At 34.1% G+C, this 19,814-nt stretch overlaps 1 protein-coding gene across 1 annotated transcript; it reads left to right on the forward strand.

The window, feature by feature from the left end:
• Positions 1 to 4,182: 4,182 nt before the first annotated feature.
• On the forward strand, positions 4,183 to 5,744 carry LOC120124916 (gibberellin 20 oxidase 1-like). Its single transcript, XM_039143473.1, has 3 exons — positions 4,183 to 4,955; positions 5,031 to 5,352; positions 5,443 to 5,744. Exons 1-3 carry the CDS (start codon positions 4,408 to 4,410, stop codon positions 5,704 to 5,706), a joined length of 1,134 nt encoding a protein of 377 aa, XP_038999404.1. The 5' UTR covers positions 4,183 to 4,407; the 3' UTR covers positions 5,707 to 5,744.
• The last annotated feature ends 14,070 nt before the right edge of the window (positions 5,745 to 19,814 follow it).

Consider the following 19,814-nt stretch of genomic DNA (forward strand, 5'->3'; position numbering starts at 1 on the left):
TAAACTATTTATTTCTTTTAAATTGAGGAGTTATATAAATATGTTTGAGCTGAAACTTTTTATTTTAAAAGTGATATGGAATGTAAGTGTTCTTTGAAATTTTAGTTTTTCATGTGTTTGAGCAATTTTAGGTGTGAAAAAAATCACTTTATGCTCAATTTGATTGTTTTCAATAGAATAAGCTTGCTTATAGGAATTGTATATTTCTTATGCTTGCATGAAATTGCCGATGCTTATATGATTTATAGTTAAAAGGAAAATAGTTGCATGCAATTGTACTTGTATATGAAGTCATTTTTGGTGGCTAACATGGCACTTAGATTATCTAATCTAATATAATCTAATCCTATTCAATCTAATTTTATCTTGTATAAACTTTTAATTTTCCTAATTATCTTTGTATAATTAAAATTCCTTGTAATTCTATGTATACTCATCACTCATAAATGTTAAATTTATCAAATATAGAAATCATTTACATGGTAATTAGAGTCTAGTAAAATTTCTTTAGTACTTGATCATTTTTTCTTTCTCTTTCGCTCTCCTTCAAATTGAATATCCTCTCATGGCTTCATCTTTCACCACTAAAAATCTTGTGCATCGTAGTGCACCGATCAACTATCCAATTAAACTTGCGTCCACCAATTTTTCTGTTTGACGTCGACAAGTAGAAATAACTCTCATTGGTTTTTGGCTAATCGGTGATATTGATGGATCGCAACCTTCCCCATCTCAGTTTACCGATGTTGTAGCAAAGATTGCTAACACTGAATATCTACAATGAGAATCAAATTCTTATAAGTGCTCTTCTTGACAATTGTGATGATCAAGTTCAACCCCTCATTTCATCCATTATCACTGCTAAAGTGGTTTGGGATATTTTGGTCGCAATTTGTTCTCGTGAATCTTCTTGTCGCATTGTTGCTCTCAAATCCAGGCTAACTCGCAATCTGCATGGTAGAGGGTGGTCGATGGAATGACAAATTTAATGATAATTATTAAAAATTATACTAACAAAAAATGAATAAAATTCCACATAGTAACTCAAAAAATAATAAAAAATGACATGTCATCACAATGTTAGAGAGATAACATGAGAGTAAGAAAAATAATTCTGTATATAAAGTTTAATGAGCAAATTAAAAAAAATTAAAAGTAATGAATAAAAAAAAGGAGATAAAGTAAAATTCAGTTAATAACGATGTAATTTATCCTTATTACTTAGATGTTAGTAATTTATGAAATAATATTCAAATACAAATTCACTACTTATAAAATTCACTATTAAAAATGTGACATTTAATTTTCCAGTCTATAAAATAATATATGGATAACATTACACCATTTCTCATTAAATTGCACTTTCTCTTATTTTACTTACTGTACTTTCAATTTTTTCAATTTACTCACTAAACTTGAATTGCTCCTATTTTGGTCATTCATAATTATTTTATTATTATTATTTTGGTATGACATAGCATTCTTTATTACTATTAAAATGTAAAAATGATTTAAAATAAAAAATAAAATAATATTTTATTATTATTCAATTTAAAAAGATTTAAAATAATTATTACCCACCTTCTATCACCATTAGTAGTCTTTCGGTCCTAAATTTCATGGTTCGCTTCGCCTAGACCCCTGAGATTGAATTTGGTTGTTTCACTGTAAAATATCCTGAAACATGTGAATCTTGATTTAAACATTTTGGTTTCCTCACTTTCTATCTCTTATTGGTGGACTACAGAGCATGTTCCGAAAAAATGGAGGCCGGATTCGGACTCAAGGGATCAAGGTAATCGACCCATGAAATCTAGGATTGAACGACCACCATCTACAGTAGTCGATGACGATCAACATTTTGATGTTCTCATTTTTTATCGAATTCGGAGGATGTTCCATAAAATGGAGGTCGGATTCATACTTAGAGGGTCAAGATGAAATGATCGATGAAATCTAAGACTGAACGACTACCATCTATGGCTGTCAATGGTGGCATCCAATGCTGGCGAACAATAGACGACCACATTCTATTTTTCTATATTTTAAATTATTTTATATTAAATAATAATAAAAAATACCACATCATATTAAAATAATAATAAAATAATTGATAATGACTAAAATAGGAGCAATTCAAAGGTTAATTGAGTAAATTGGAAAAATTGAAAGTGTAATGAGTAAAATAGGAGAGAGAATAAGTTAAGTGAGGAATGATGTATTTTATCCGTAATATTTTAGTGGTTTTCTATTTTTTTTACTTTTTCATTTTTATGTATAATATAAAATAAATGTTTATTTTATTCTTATTTTCATAAATATATTTTTCCAATTCGAATATTCTACGTAAAATGTGAAATTTATAAATTTTAGTTTATTTATTAATAATTATATTTATTCAATCATATTACTTTTTTATAAATTAAACAATACATAACATTTCACATATTAACAATTCATAATTATTATCATATGCATTAAAATTTGGCTTAATACTAAAATGAGTGTCCAACCGTTTTTTTCATTTAGGTGTTTAAACTTTTTTCGTCAATCTAGGTAGTTAACATTTTCAACATTACAATTTTAGGTGTTTAAGCCGTAATGACGTCTAATTCCACGGTTAAGTGACACGAGTCAAGTTTAGGTAATTTTGGAACTACTTTTTTAAATATAACTTTTTAAAATTTATAAATGTAACATGTGTCATTTAGCAATAGAATTTAATGGTGGTAACGGTCCGCACAACTAGAAGTGTAGCGTATAAAACATTAGATATCTAGAACAGGAAAAATAGTCCAAGATAACCCATACAGGGGAAACAATATCTTTTTTTTTTAATTAAGTAATTTTTTTATAATTTGTTCTCTAATTTCATTATCAATTTCTTTTTATTTTATATCCGTTTTAGTCAAATGTGAATCACATATTCCTCAGCAACTTTATAATAGATATGCATGCCGATTCAATTCATCCTTTGACAGTATTTTCTTATGGTTTCACTTTAATCCCTTAATTTTATATGATTTTTTTTTGTTTCTTCCGTATTTCATCAAATTTGAACGACATACTGATCTACCAATGTAGAATAACTATGTAACCTCAATTTTTAATTTTTTAAAATATATATCCTCCTTTTGCAATTTATTCCCCAACTTTCATATTTTATTCATTTTGGTCATCTATTTGAAACTCTTCACAAATTCTTTCTTTCTATCAATTTCTTGACTCCTATGTACCCACATCGATACTTTTTATTTGAATTTCTGTTTTTAGAAAAACATTATAAATACATTGTATAATTTTAAATGATATTTGATTTATTAAATAACACTATAAATCTTACTTGTAAAAAAGAATATGAATATATATATATATATATATATATATATATATATATATATATAATTATATAATTTAAATTATACATACTCGAAAATGAAAATGAAAAAGAAAAATTTTGACCGATAAAATGATACTAGTAACACTGTTTGTAAAAAGGGGAAAAATAAATTGAAGTTGGGGGAGAAAGGAGGTACACAATAAGAGTATGTTTGATTCACGGAATGTAAGATTACCGGCGGGAATAGGATTACCGACGGGAATAAGATTACTGGGAATGTTAAATTTTTGTGTTTGATTCGTTTAGCAGGAAAGTAAAATTACAGTGTTTATTTAAAAGAATAAAAGATTATTGGAATGTATATTTTATCAAATTGTCCTTATTATATATTTTTTTAACAAGTTGAATTCTACTATAATTTTACAATAATTAATTTATATATATATTTTTTAAAAATTTTAAATTCATAAAATTTATATAATTTTTTTTTACAAAATTAAAAAGATAAATAGGTTTAATAAAAGAGAACTTCATATAAAATTCTAATTATGAATTTTTTTTGTAAATCTAAAATAGTTTAAAGATAAATTTGTAATTTAACCTTCGTAGAATTTTTTTATTCAACGACAGAATAAGGATATTATTTTAAAAAAAATAAGGACATTTTAGTCCAAATGTAACAATACCTAAGGAAGGGGAATCACATTTCCGGTAATAATCCCCAAAATACTACTGTTAAAAATAAAGAATTATTGGAGTTGGAATTGTTTGTAATCCAAATTGGGAAACGACATTTCATTCCCCGGTAATCCAAGATTACCAGAACCAAACGCCCCTAAGATTCCAATATTTGTTGAGTGATTTCCCTAATGAGAACGGCCTTGGCTTTTGTTTCATCCCACCTCTCAAACTTATGCTCCCACTGCCCTCTCCCTCTTCTTCTCCACTAACTCGCTATTCCCTTCTCTGTCTCACTTTGTCTCTTACCCCCTTTTAACTACTCCCAAAATCAAGCTTGCATATATAAATATATATACCATCTCTGCTAGGCACTATCTCTTCATGCAATGGCTATTGACTGTATCTCCAACATACCCTCCATGCCTCACTGTCCAAAAGACGAATCCAAAAAGCTCGTTTTCGATGCCTCGGTCTTTAGTTTCCAATCCCAAATACCAAAAGAATTCATATGGCCTGATGATGAAAAGCCTGGGGCTGGGGCTGATCCACCAGAACTCAAGGTTCCCCTCATTGATCTAGGAGGCTTCCGTTCTGGTGACCCTGTTGCTACAATGGAAGCCTCGAGACTTATCGGCGAGGCGTGTCGGCAGCACGGTTTCTTTCTTGTGGTTAATCATGGAGTCGGTGCCAAACTCCTCGCCGATGCTCGTGACTACGTGGACAACTTCTTTGAATTGCCATTAAGCGAGAAGCAGAGGGCTCAAAGAAAGCTAGGGGAAGACTGTGGATATGCAAGTAGCTTCACTGGCAGATTCTCCACCAAGCTGCCATGGAAGGAAACACTCTCGCTTCGCTATTCAGCGAAGAATAACTCCTCCAAGGTAGTGGAAGACTATCTTGTTAATAAAATGGGAGATGAATTCAGGCAATTCGGGTAAGAAAGTGATTCAATCTGTCCTTTTTAGTATGCCTGTGAATGGTAAAATCTGATGATGTTTTCGGTGTCCAGGAGGGTTTACCAAGACTACTGCGAGGCGATGAGCAAGCTTTCGTTAGGGATAATGGAGATTTTAGCCATTAGTCTGGGCGTAAAGAGATCACATTTCAGGGAATTCTTCGAGAAAGATGACTCAATAATGAGGCTAAACTACTACCCCCCATGCCAAAAACCAGACCTCACTTTAGGAACAGGGCCTCACTGCGATCCAACGTCGTTAACCATCCTTCACCAAGACAGAGTCGGTGGACTTCAAGTGTTTGTAGACAACGAATGGCGTTCAGTCCGCCCGAATCTCGACGCATTTGTCGTCAACATTGGCGACACCTTTATGGTAACATACTTTTTGACCCTAACATATTCTTTTACTGTAGTTGATGCATGCTCGATTGAGCTTAGTGGGGGGTTTTTCTTTTCTTCTCAGGCACTGTCGAATGGGAGATACAAAAGTTGCATGCACCGGGCGGTGGTGAACAGCCAATCGACGAGAAAATCGCTGGCTTTCTTTCTGTGTCCATCGGGTGATAAATTGGTAACCCCACCAGCAGAGTTGGTGAACAAAAGCAGTCCCCGAGTATACCCAGATTTTACATGGCCTATGCTGCATGAATTCGTACAGAAGCATTACAGAGCCGACATGAACACTCTTCGTGTATTCTCCAACTGGGTTCAACACAGAAACACCTGAACCCTTATTCTCTCTCTCCCTTTTTCCCACTCTCTAATCTCCATTGATGTTTTAGTAATGCAATCTATGTATTCAACTCTCTTCTTCGTGTAAAAACAAAAGTAGGCCACTTAATTAATTACTACTAGTTCTTCTTTCATGTGACTTTGTTAATAAATTACTGGTGCAAAATAATATCATTAGTACTGATTAACACATAATAATAAAGTAATAAAAGAAAACATAACAATTTAGTGTACACTTTAGAATCCACTATATAATTACGTTCGGATTAGTGTAATCACGAAATGAGATGTTTTCCTCTAATGTTAACACACTCTTAAACTTTATGCATGGAACTCACTTGTGCTGTTTATGTATTAAAGTAAGAAAGTGGGATTCGCTTGTGCTGTTCTCTTCGACAACTACTTTTTACAAGAAAAGAACAAAATCATTAATTATGTGTTACAATTATTTTGAGTTTCTACTGTTTTTATAGGAGAAATAAAGATATAAAATTGTCAAACGATGATTACGCTCCAATCACTTGTAGAATATGAGTAACCTACTCCCTAAATATTAATTCCACTATTTGAATTACTAACAACTTCATCCACTCCGATTTATCTGAGTTAAAAGGAACACAAGTAAAATTTTCTCCATATCTTTACCTACCATAAAATATCTGCATCTAAATGAACTCAACACCTCATTTAATTAAGGTAAACTACGCATTTAGTTCTTAAATTATTAGTTTTAGTCCGTTTTAATATCTAAACTTTCAATATTTTCAAAACTATACCTAACATTTAGTTGTCATTTCATTTTAGTACCCATATGTTAAAAACTTAAAGAGTTTAATACCTAAACTATCAATTTTGTTCCATTTTAGTACCTTTAACTTTCACCTTTTTTCTTTCAAAATTTAACGTTCAATTTTGAACAGTGTATTAAAATGAAACAAGAATTAAACTTTAAATATGATTTTGAAAAAAATAAAAGTTTAGGTACTAAAATAGACCAAAACTAATAGTTAAGGTATTAAACGCTTAATTTATCCATTGAATTAAAGGGAACGAATTTTGGAAACAAATATTGTTGATGGGAAGATGTAGTAGGTAGCTTTGTATCAACCAATAAGAATGTTTCATTTGAAATTGTTGGAGTTACATGGAGTAGGGGGGTAAGGTGTGAAATAAAATGGAAAGGGCCCATCAATTTAATGATTTCAGAGGAACATGGGTGCTAGAGTCCATTTGAGGATTGGCAGAGCTTTCACTGTAAACCGTATTCTTGTGCAAATATATATAATTTTATAAACAAGTAGATTTGGAAGTTTATGGCTATATAAAAAGCAAAGGAATCCTTGGCAACATTTGTCGTCATGTTTGTCCTTAAATGCTGCAACATTCTTTTTCATCATATAATAATGCTGCCAATCTCTTTTTTTTTTTCTTTTTAAAATGAGGGGCGTGTGTATGTAAGTTCCCGTGTAATTTTATAACTTAATTCATTTAACTAAAAAGCATTTTCAGTTAACCTCCCTTTGACAACCGTATCTACTATTCTTTTAGCCTATGAACTTCAGACATTATTTTTACGCACCGTTTTTCTTAACAAGTACATGCAGTATTTGAATTCATCAAGTGATTTTAACGGTTAGAAGAAATATTAATTTTGTAGAGAATTTTGATTCAATAAGTTCGCGAGCAACTCGTTAATTTTTTTGTTTTATTTTTAGTTATTATCTTAAAAAATTATTTCATACACTAAAATCAAACCTAATATATTATTTTAATGCATTTGTGGATTGTTACTTTAGAGTTTAGATTTTAAAATTATTCCATACAACCTTTTGATAAAAATTTCTGGTTAAATTTATTAATTTATGTCTATATTAAGTTCTATATAATATTAGTAGATTTTACCTATGGTTAAGAAAATAAGGTAAAAATTTCGATGAGCTTAACGAACAACGAGACGAGCAATGAGCATCGAGCTTAACGAGTAACGAGCTTAACGAGTAACGAGCTTAATGAGCAGCTAGCATAATGAGCAATGAGTCGAGCAACAAGTTTTCTTAACGAGCTTAACGGGCAACGAGTTGAGTCGAGAAACAAAATGTTTTAATGAGCACGAGTCGAGAACTTTCCAACTCGTGATCGACTTGCAAGATAACCACCCTTATTCTGAACAAATATTATCTTATAATCACTTCAGACTTTAAAAAAAGTATTTATAGTTTTTATATAGTTTATTATAGAAATATTTGTTCGAGGATCTCTTTGGGCTTCGCGGATAGATGGGTAGGTTGGTGTGGATGATTTCTTAAAAATTTTAAATTTTTGTATAATTTAGATTTTTTTATTTTCCATTGATAATATAAAAAATACATTTGAGGGCATATAAAAATATAAAAAACATTATTGACTAAATAATAATTTAAAACAATTTTAAACTTTGGTATCAATTATTTAACTATAGGGTATCGATGCCAATTGGAGCTTCATTGTTTGAAAAAACTCAAGGATATCAATAGGCAGAAATGAAGTGTTGTAGTTTATACAGAAACGTAACAACATACTAAAGAAAGCAACTGAACTTGTTGTTCATCAAAAAATTACACCAGCCTTTTATACACAAGAGCTTGTATACCAGACTCAACTAACTCACTTAACAGACTCATAACTAACCTCTAATAGCCTCAGCTAATCCTGACTAATCACAAACTAACTCACACAGCTCACACACACATTAGCTGCAGCAACCAACCATGCACACATCATGTACACATGCAACTATACTTTAGCATTCTCCCCGTCCTTTTCAGCTCTCTCATTCTCTGCCATTTGCACTTGCTGTCGAAACAGCAGATGAGCGAAATTTGCCAAGGGTTTTGTTAACCCATCAGCAACCTGGTGTTCTGCAGGAACATAGTTCACTTGAACTGCTCCACAAGCCACCTTTTCACGCAGAAAATGTATATCTAACTCTATATGCTTTGACCTAGCGTGGAACACCGGATTAACACTCATGGCAACAACACTTGTGTTGTCACTCCAGATGACAGGAACTGCAGCAACCACTTCACCCACATCAGACAATAACAAACAAATCCAGACTACTTCAGCCACTGTATTAGCAATGCTACGATACTCAGCCTCTGTTGTCGAACGAGCTACATTCCTCTGCCTCCTAGCACTCCACGAAACCAAGTTACACCCTAGGAACACACATGAACCCGAGACTGACCTACGATCATCAACGTTACTGGCCCAATCAGCATCAACAAACGCAGTTAAGCAGCACGATTCAAACACAGGAGCCGACCTAAAAACCAAGCCATAGTCAACTGTCCCACTCAAATAGCGTAAGATTCTCTTAAATAGCAAGCCAATGACCATCACAAGGCCGATGCATATACTGGGCCACTCGATTAACGCTGAACGCTATATCTGACCTCGTATGACTCAAATACAACAAAGAACCAATAATGCTTCTATACATGCACGCATCTGTAAGCAACTTCCCAGCATCAGATGTCAACTTGGGTGATACCACCATTGGCGTCGGTGTTGGCTTAGCATTAAGCATACCTGTCTGCTCCAGCATCCCACGAACAAACTTTCGCTGCCTTATCACCAATTGATCAGACCTGCTCACCTCAACACCCAGGAAGTAACCGAGTTCACTCAAGTCCTTCAAGGATAACTTCTTACCAAGCAGCCAAACAACCTCATCAACAACACCACTCGATTCTCCTGTAATTATAATATCATCTACATACACCAGGACCAACGTACGAACTCCTCCGACCCGTCTTACAAACAACGACGTATCAGCTGCTGTACCAAAGAACCCAACTCTAACAAAAAAATGGCGTAGCTTGGCATACCACATGCGTGGTGCTTGACGCAACCCATATATCGTCTTTTTTAGCCTACAAACTGGTCGAGTGCCATCACTTGCCACTTGTTCAAAGCCTGCTGGTTGCACCATGTAAACTTCTTCACTAAGCTCACCATTAAGGAATGCATTATTAACGTCCACCTGTCTTAAATTCAATCGCGGAGTCACTACCAGTGACAATACAACATTTATTGTGGTTGCTTTCACCACCGGGATGAACGTGTCATTGAAGTCATGACCAGACACCTGTGAATACCCTCGTGCCACTAGCTGAGCTTTGTGCCTTAGCACAGACCCATCAATATTGTACTTGACCTTGAATAGCCACTTACATCCAACTGCTGCTCTTCCTTCTGGAAACAGTTCGAGCACCCATATACCATTCCTCACCAGTGCATCGTACTCAGTAAGCACAACCTCTTTCCATTTTGCTTCTCGAAGATCCTGGCCAATCGTGCATGGCTCGCTAGTACTGTCTCTAACTTGTGTAGAAAATGCTTTTGGTTTAAAATACCCCGTTTATTGTGGGTAACCATTGGATGCCTATTATTAGCCAATGAACACGTTGTGCCATCACCTTCACACTGCCTAGGCACACCAGCCTGAATTGGCTCATCCACCAGCAACTCAACAGGTTGCTCTGCCTGTTCTGGCACCACATTTGCCACACTCTCACCTGCGCCAGTACTGACACTTTCAGTAGACTGATCTATACTGCTGCTGGAAGCTCTAACCTCAGTAGCCTCAGGCACCACCCCACTACATACCCGTGTATGCTCAGTTTCTCGTTGAGTAGTCTGATTACGACCTATATGCACCTGTGAGGAATTACCATAGACACGTTGAGCTCAGGAAACCACCATCAACGACACCCCAATACCCGGGTTTAGTGAAACTGTCAGCCCTTTCTTGTCTACGTGTTCAGCAAAATGGAACACCTGCTCATCAAAGATTACATGACGAGACATATAGACTCGTCCATCAGGTGCTAAACACTGATATCCACGATGATTTACACTGTAACCCAGGAAAACATATGGTTGTGACCTGTATGCAAGCTTGTAGGGCTGCAATTCTCGTAAATGAGGGAAACACCTACAACCAAACACCCTTAGGTGATCATATGTTGGAGGTTTCCCAAACAACTTCTCTAAATGAGTATGTCCTTGAAGTACCTTAGTTGGCAGCCTATTAATTAGATGAGATGTTGTTACAACTGCAAACAACTAGAACTTCAAGGGTAGAGAGGCTCGATCTAGTAGTGTCAACGCCATCTCAAACACGTATCTATGTTTTTTTTCCACAACCCCATTTTACTGGGACGTATGTGGACACGTCACCCGATGTTGAATCCCACATTGTGTAAGCACAACTGAGAGGGAACAAAACTCGCCTCCCCAGTCACTCTGCACAACCTTAACCTCCTGGCCAAACTGTGTACGTACTAATTGTTGGAATAATTGAAACACTTGAACTGCATACCCTTTCTCTTTCAGCAAGTACACCCATGTGTGTCTCGAACACGCGTCTAAAAATGATACATAATATTTGAACCCGTTCGACACAATATATCCCAGACCCCATAGATTAGTAAATACTAGCTGAAATGGATGTTCATAATGAGTTTTAGACACACTAAATGGAAGCCTGTGGCTTTTACCCATATGGCATGGAAACACGTGGAAGCAATTCTTTATTCATATCAGTTGGCAGAGAAACATTACATCATTTACAAACTTGCAACAACACCTTATAGGACGGATGACCTAAACGATCATGACATAGTACATAACTGCTACTACTAGACTTATGAGCCAAATTCGCTTCAGCACCTCGATCACGATCAGCCAGACAATTGCCAAACTCGTACAGGCCACCAACTTCTATTCCTCACAGCAGCACGACACCAGATGTTTCATCTCGAACCACACAATGATTAGCATGAAATTCCAAAAACACTTTATTATCCCTAGCAAGCTTGAACACCGATATCAACTTGTTAGTTATAGAAGGTACATGCAATAAATCACTTAGTATTAAAGATCGAGATGCAGTATGAACAGAAGTTCGACCAATCTTAGCAATTGAAAGACAACTACCATTGCCTATAACCAGCTTACCAGAGCCTGTGTAATCTGAACCACCTATAATTTCAGCATCATCAGAGGTAATGTGGTGAGTAGATCATGAATCTACAAACCACAAAGTAGGAGAAGAGCTTGTTACTGCTACATTTACAAGTGGTATGAGTCGATCTTGACTCTCCATGCCTGCTGCATTCACACTTGGTATAGGTTGTGTGCCTATCTGTCTTAACTTGATCTTGACGAGTGTATCGATCATACCTATCGCCCACAACATTCTTCACCTGTGCTACATTAGCAGTAACAACCACACTATCAAAGCGAGTGAAATTCTTTAGTTGAGTCTCAGCATCAATAAGCACTGAGACTACACCTTCCAATGTCAGGGCATCACGACTGGCCGACAGCACCGTTACAACCGGCTTGTATTCTGCTGACAAGTCATTCAAAATCGTGGCGATATGCTCAAGATCAGACACCGGGCTGCCACATGACGCTAATGAATTACATATCTCTTTAACTTGAGATATGTATGCGTGCATGCCTAAGTCACCTTGATGAACTGCTTTAAGTTGATAGTGCAAATTCATCATTTTCGTGGTTGATTTGCAGGCAAAAATCTTGTTTATAGTGTTCCATACTTGCGCAGCTGTTTCTGCCCCCACTAGATGTGGCAGCAAGGAAAGGTTAACTGTAGATAATAGCCATGAGGCTAAGGCACTGTCTTGAGCAACAAAGACCTTATAATCTTCATTCTCAGCAGTTATGCCATCATCCAGCACAACCTTCACAGGCGGAGGAGCAATTGAACCAGACAACAACTTCTTAAGACGGTGACTTCTGACTGTTAACAACACTTGTTGTTTCCACAGCAGAAAATTCTGATTATCTAGCACAACGCTCAACCGTTTGTTGGTGAATCCTTTCGAAGCAAATCCCAAGCAGTCAGAGCTGCTGACAACACCACTAGGGAGTGGAGACACCGGAGGCGTCATACCAGCAACGTGCGTTCAACTAATCGACGAGCAGACCTTCACCACGCCACCAGATCACCAGCATCTGATACCATGTTGTAGTTTATACAGAAATGTAACAACATACTAAAGAAAGCAACTGAACATGTTGTTCATCAAGAAATTACATCATCCTTTTATACACAAGAGCTTGTATACCATACTCAACTAACTCACTTAATATACTCATAACTAACCTCTAACAGCCTCAACTAATCCTGACTAATCACAAACTAACTCACACAACTCACACACACATTAGTTGCAGTAACCAACCATGTACACATCATTTACACATGCAGTTATTCTTCAACATGAAGCTATGCTTCCTCAAGGGCCACTGCCCCTATTCTTTTATTATTAAAAAATATATGCATAAATATTAAATTAAGATTTTAAATTTTAGTTTATTTTTAATTTTGTTCTTCTCATTTTCTATGATTAAATATACTTTGTCTTCTCATTTTCTATGATTAATATTGCTTTACCTTTGAATTAAAATTCGGACTCCTTCCCTATCAATAGATAATAATACTATGGCTTTGGTATCAACAACCCAACCAAGTATCGATGCCAATTCTAACTGCTAGAAAATTTTGGCTACACAAATATGCATGGTATCTATATCTTGTAGAAAATTACAGGTTTGAGAAAATTTACCAACTCTAATTAACCTATATAAACATATCATATGCATAAACTATGTCATATAAATTTATTTAAATCATTACTAGCATAGAAATTAGCATGATTTATAGTTTTATACATTATGCAACATGAACATATTTTTTTATGCTTCATAAGAAATTCTCCTTCTTATTCTATCATTCCTTACAAAAGCATTTCTTAGCTACCCTAAGCATACTTCATATGTTATGATGAACATGTAGGCAAGTTTCAACCAAAAGATTCATGATTTCATGTGTTGGGTAGTTTCAATCAAGATTCAAACATACTAGTATCAAAGTCACACAATTATTATTCGATATTTGTATGAACAAGCCAAATTGGTCGTTTTATACTACAAGCAAGTTCCATATGACAAATTCAACCTAACCCCATTATTTTGGTTTCAAAAGATGATAAATGCAAGGTGTAACATACTCAACAATGATCAAGCATAGATTCTTTATATAAAAATACATGTACTAAACCAAGCTCAACAATACATATACAAGTATGTTACAACAAAAGCATGCCCCTAGTATTTTTGTGATTTCTTGAAAAGCATGCTTGATGTTATTGTACGGGGTAATTTATTCGCATGATCTCTGTTGGAACGTTGCTTACGCTCATATTGGTTATCAACTTTGAAAAATTCAATTTTAAAAGTAAACTTGGAGTTTTCAGTGATCATTTGAGTTACGAAAGACCGAATACCTATAAAATAATATTTTTAAAAGAAAATTTTAAAAGACAACTTTGAAATATACGTTTTGCAAGAAATTATTTTTGAAATGGTTCGAAAATAAATTACGTGAGAGGAAAGATGAACACCCCCACAACATTCAGAATCGCTAGCTAATAGATTATAACTTACTAGAACAACAAATAACTTTGTTTACTCTGTCGCATCTGTTAGCTTTGCCTTATTCACTCTTAGATATTGTCGGATATAATGTACTATTTTCCTTCATTTAAGATTAATAAGGTTTTTAACGATGTATTCTCCTTTTACTTTAACTTTATGGTTATATTAATAAAAAATTATAATTGCCCGATACAAAACAAAAGCTTTGCCTTATTCGCTCTTAGATATTGAACTTTACTTATGAATTAGTTTACTTTACGTTCCGTCACATTTGTTAAATCAAAACTCATACCTTTAATTTACAATCAATAACTTAATTAAACTAGAACTAACTCAATCTCTATGGGACGATACCTCAACTTTTTACTTTATACACACTTGTATGTTGGAATATTGCTGTTTTTAATTAAGTGTATCTGATCCTGATTACTGTTCTCTTAATCATAGAACATTTAATCATCCATTCCTCTTGGAGCTTTGCTCCCATTTGACCTCAAACCTAAGATTAAACAAAAGACGTAGATCATATATGCGTGGTTGGATTAAATCATAAATAGACAAGAGAGAAAAATAAACAAAATCTTTTCCCACTTAGAGAAGATCTCTCCCACATGTGAAACTGCATCAAGATTACTCATTGTGGATTTACTTCCAACTAAGAAAATACTACTAATACCTCTCTGTCTTGTAGAACTTGTATGATAAATATTAAAGTTTCCATCTGGATAAGAAAAGACAGACACTGATTTGTCTTAATCGGAGAAAGTCTGTAAACATATTTGTCTTCTGTTATTTTCATGGAACATGACAAGGAGGACACCTTTCATAAAACAAGAAGGCAAAACAGCAGTTGCCTTGATTACTTACAAGATTAGCCTACTCAAAAGCTGTCTATTTATTATAGATGTGATTATCAAGTGATGAAAATGGAATTAATTTATTTTATAAACAAGCAGGAGGATATGTAGGTTTATATAATACATAATAATTACGTGTCAGGATGTCCAACACATATATAAGGGTTAATCAATCACGCAAAAATCTTGTTTCTTCTATTTCCTTGTCTTTTGTTTTGGCCACTTGGCTTGATTCTGAATTGGGAAGTGATATTGTCGGGGAAGACGACGATTTTCATTTATATTTCTATATTCTCACTTCTTTCCCTGTATCTTTACCTTCTCTCGACTCTTTACATTTATAAATAAGTCACTGACTATATTTTAATTTATCATCACTAGATTACTATTTTTCCACGTAAGTTCCTTCTCAAAGTTAGATAAAATTATTAATCATTATCTTTCTTGGTGATTAGATCATAAACTAGAAGTTTTCATTTATTTTTATTAAATACTGTCTTTAGATCAGTAGCATTCAATTCCTCCGTGTTTCAGCAAAAATAAATTAAGATATCAGTATGAAATAGAGTATTAGCATGACATAAAACTATTCATTTCTTGAGCATCTAGTTAAAAATTTAGGAGCTAAAACGAAATAAAAGTGAAAATTTAAGTACAAAACGTGAAATTTACCTTTTTAATATTTACTTAATAAAGACAATTTAACTATTGATTTATTTCGGTGTGTCCCTTTAGTGGTGTATAGGGGTGGGAATAGGCCAGGCTTTAATAGGCCTGGGACTGGCCTACAATGATTTGTGTAGGCCTGTGGCCTGTCAAAGGCTTTTATTTAGGCCTGGCCTGGGCCTGTTTAAAAGTCTGGCCTGTTTAAAAGCCTGTTTAACAATAAACATTTAATATTTTCAGTTTAGCCATTAATTTTAGAGTAAAATCCCTATTAAGTCACTCTAACTTAGTACATTTTACAAAGTAGTCACTCTAAATAGGCCGACCTATTAGGCTTATAAGGCTTTTTAATAGGCCTGGCCTGTTTAGTTAAATAAGCTTTTAAAAAGGCATGGGCCTGGCCTGTTTAGTTAAATAGGCCAGACTTTATACAGGCCAGGCCCAGGCCCCTGTAGGTCGACCTGGCCTATTCCCACCCCTAGTGGTGTATTGCGATTTGCGATATGCGACATACGCTGTAGAATTTTTCCCAAGGTTGTGGGTTCAATACTCATTAGGAACAAAATTCTCATTCCTCTCCCCTTTATTATTAATTGAATTTTGAAAAAAAAATATATTCTAACAACAAATTGAATTAAACTTATATATCAAAAAATATATACAGAAATATAGAGTTCAAATTTGTGTAAGGGTCTGTTTGGTAAAGTTTTCTAAAAGCAATTTTAGCTAAAAAAACTGTTTTGACTGCAAAATCAATATCAAAGGGTAAAACATGAATAAAACATAGAAAGGAAATTGCAGTGAAAACAGCGATTTCAAACTAACCGCAAAAGCTAGGATAAGAGATAGATATAGTAAGATGAGACATATTTTGAAGAGAGGTTTTAGGAAAATTGTTGGTTGGCACGCAGTGTAGCGGTTGATTAACTCGTGTATTGTTTTAAAAGTGAATGGCTTTGCAGGGGTAAAATGGAAGGGTGGTTTGGTTATCAACACATTTGTCATTTTTGTTAGATGTTTGCTTTGTCAAATTGACCGCCCAAGCTTAAATGGTTGGTTACTAGACATGCCTGCAAATTATGGATAATATAAAGGAGATGAAGAAATGGGAATTCAGATTATGGTTGGTAAACTTTGTTTGTTTCTTCTGTAATATATCAAAGATATTTTCAGATTCTGTTTAAACGTGACCTACTTCAACCATACAAAATATGATCTTTGTATTGTTATACTCCATACAATAATAATTGATACCGGTTGAGAGGATGATAATAATAATAATACTAATAATAAGAAGATAATTTTATCATGTATACATAGCTTTTTATTGTATCATAAATTTTGTGGTTGATAGAATAATAATAATACCGGTTAATGAGAATGTTATCATTTCTAGAGATTCGAGTAACTGTTGTAGGATGTGTGTTATTCATAATTAAAACGATTCTGAACAATTATTATTTTGTAATTATCATAAATTATTTACAAAATTGTGGTTGGAACTTCAGGGTTGCGAGTAACACAAATTCCAAGTTGGGAATGCAATCAAGAAACAGGCCATAAGAGGGCTAATGTTTTGGGTTATTTAGACATAGCTGTATTTAGAGAGGGGCTGATAAGGCCCAAAATAATAAATGAATTCCCTGGGTTATGGGGCGTTAGAAAAAAAAGATAAATTCATATAGTGTAATTTATATACTCAAGTATTAGCATGTTTTCATTTTTGTTCATCTGATTATTAGAAACTGAAAATCAATGTTGTTAAAATCGGATCGGCTGATCATATTGATTGGGCTAGGAACCAGTTCGTGTAACGAGCAAAAGAATAGAACATTTGATTATTGTTTGTACATGTTCATTTATTAAGCTAAATAAACGAGTATGGGCAAAATTTTTATGTTCATTTTATTAAACGAACGAATATGAATAAATGTGTGTTTGATTTGTTTATGTTCACAAACTAACTCTTTTATCGGCCTTCTTATAAGCTTGATTACATGATTCTCCTTTTCCTTTTATTTTTTACATTTTAAATATTGATGAAGATATAAATTAAATTGAACACATGTTAAACTTTGAAGTTCAAAGAGAATAATTAAAGAGGAAATTCTTTATTTTTTATATCTTTGCATAAGTCGTAAGATACCATATGAATGGTTTAAAAACCAAGTCTACAATGATAAGAGCACATGAGTCTGTAAAATAAAAGATAGTACTTATATTTAGGTATGATAAAATAAAGAGAATCTAAATTGATCTCTTAACTTAAAAGTTAAAGAGAAAAACAATCATGATTCATGAAAAAGGGCAGGTCTTAAGCTCGTTTGGTTAAGGAATTCATAGTAGATATCCAACTTAGTCTTCAAAGTTAGTGGCGGAACTTGGTGATATAATTTGGGGGCCAACTTAAAACTTTAACAAATTTAGAGGTTTAAATTAAAATATTTAAAATTTTTGAAGGGTTCCATTCATATATTTAAAAAAAATTGGAGTCTAACTAAAATTTTTGAAAATTTGAAAGGTTTAATGAGAACTTTTAAAAATTATGTGCGGATTTAATAAAAAAACATTAAAAAAACTAAAGTTTAATATATATTTTTAAAAAATTAAAGGGGTAAAATTATAATTTTTCAAATTTTGAGGGTGTTGTGGCCTCTACATGTCCCCATTTAGTTCCGCCTCTGTTCAAAGTTCAATATGATCAAACGAAGTTATGGAAAGACTCATCATGTATATCTTACTTATCCCTATGATAAATAATGTACATGCCTAAGGTTGAGGTTTTTCTCTTGATAAATTTATAGCCCATGTTTTGGGTGATTCTAGTAAGAATAACTTGATGGATCCAATGATGTAAAAGGATGAGTTTTACACTCTTAATTAATCCTTAGCTCAGAACTTGGGTAGTCCTAGTGAGACAAATTTGATGAATTCACTGACTTGAATTATTGAGCTTTACACCCTTAATGAGTTCATGTCCGCGTATTGTGAGTACTAAATATGGACGCGAAATATATGCAAGTATACACAATCGAACAAGTAATATAGTGATGAGTGGGTATCGTATCCACAGGGATTAGAGAGATCTTAAGTAAAGTTTATGCACTATTCTAAAGTAACTAAGTATAGCTAATGGTATTCACAAATGAGAATGCTATGACAAAATGAAATGGATGTTGGTGAGAATGGGATGATGGTAATATGGAATAAAATGGAGATGGCGTTGCAAATTATTTTGTGTTCATTGAAAACAAATGAAAACGTAAAGACAAAACAAAATGTAAATATAGGATTTGATTTATAGGACTTTAACTTCCTCACAAGACAAGTTACTACGGGAATGAGTGATAGGAGTCACTAAGGAAAATCTAAGTCCACTTCTCATAATGGTTTTACTTCTATGCCTTATCTGCCCGACAGAGTCTACTAGGGTGCCCTATGCTATCTCTAGTAAGGGACTCGACAGAGTGAAGATCCCTTGGCAAAACCGGTTGGCATGAACACCTGCAGTTATCCTATTGGTCCAGATAACAGGATATGTCTCGGCAATACCTTTTTGTGGCAACATTAACATCTAACCTATCGGTCATGCACAACTCCTTTTAGTCGAATGAAATCCTAGCCTTATCTCTAAGGTGGATTAGGCCTAGTTACTATCTAGAATCACGTTCTTATGTGGTTCCTCCCTAGTTTCTCTTGAATACTAAGGATGTGCTACCTAGACATTCTCTCGAACGCTAAGTAATATCCTAAGGAATGACTGCTCTCATAGCTCCTAGAACCTTAAGGCACTAAGATCCATAAACAAAACATAGAAAAACAACCATTCATTAAAGCAAAACTTAAATATCCAAAATAAACTCCCACCAAATAGGATTAGCTCATGGTGTGGGTTCGAAATAAGCAAGCACAAAGCAAGTTAATTCGTTCCTTACAACCCAAACGATAAAATATGAAAGCAAAGAGCAAAGAGAAGTAGAAAAAACCTTCGACGTGTACTACCGGAGCTTCCCTCGGCCACCATGGACTGTCCCAGTGAACTAGTTCCTCTCGGACACCTAGAACGCCA

The sequence above is a fragment of the Hibiscus syriacus genome, unplaced genomic scaffold (genome assembly GCF_006381635.1).
Source record: "Hibiscus syriacus cultivar Baekdansim isolate YM2019G1 unplaced genomic scaffold, ASM638163v2 tig00110429_pilon, whole genome shotgun sequence".
NCBI lineage: Eukaryota > Viridiplantae > Streptophyta > Magnoliopsida > Malvales > Malvaceae > Hibiscus > Hibiscus syriacus.

Excerpts from the sequence above, each read along its gene's own strand:
- LOC120124916 (XM_039143473.1), top strand. The coding sequence starts at position 4,408 with ATGGCTATTGACTGTATCTCCAACATACCCTCCATGCCTCACTGTCCA. Across the intron at positions 4,956-5,030 it reads GATGAATTCAGGCAATTCGG|GAGGGTTTACCAAGACTACT; the intron begins GTAAGAAAGTGA and ends TTCGGTGTCCAG. Across the intron at positions 5,353-5,442 it reads ACATTGGCGACACCTTTATG|GCACTGTCGAATGGGAGATA; the intron begins GTAACATACTTT and ends TTTTCTTCTCAG.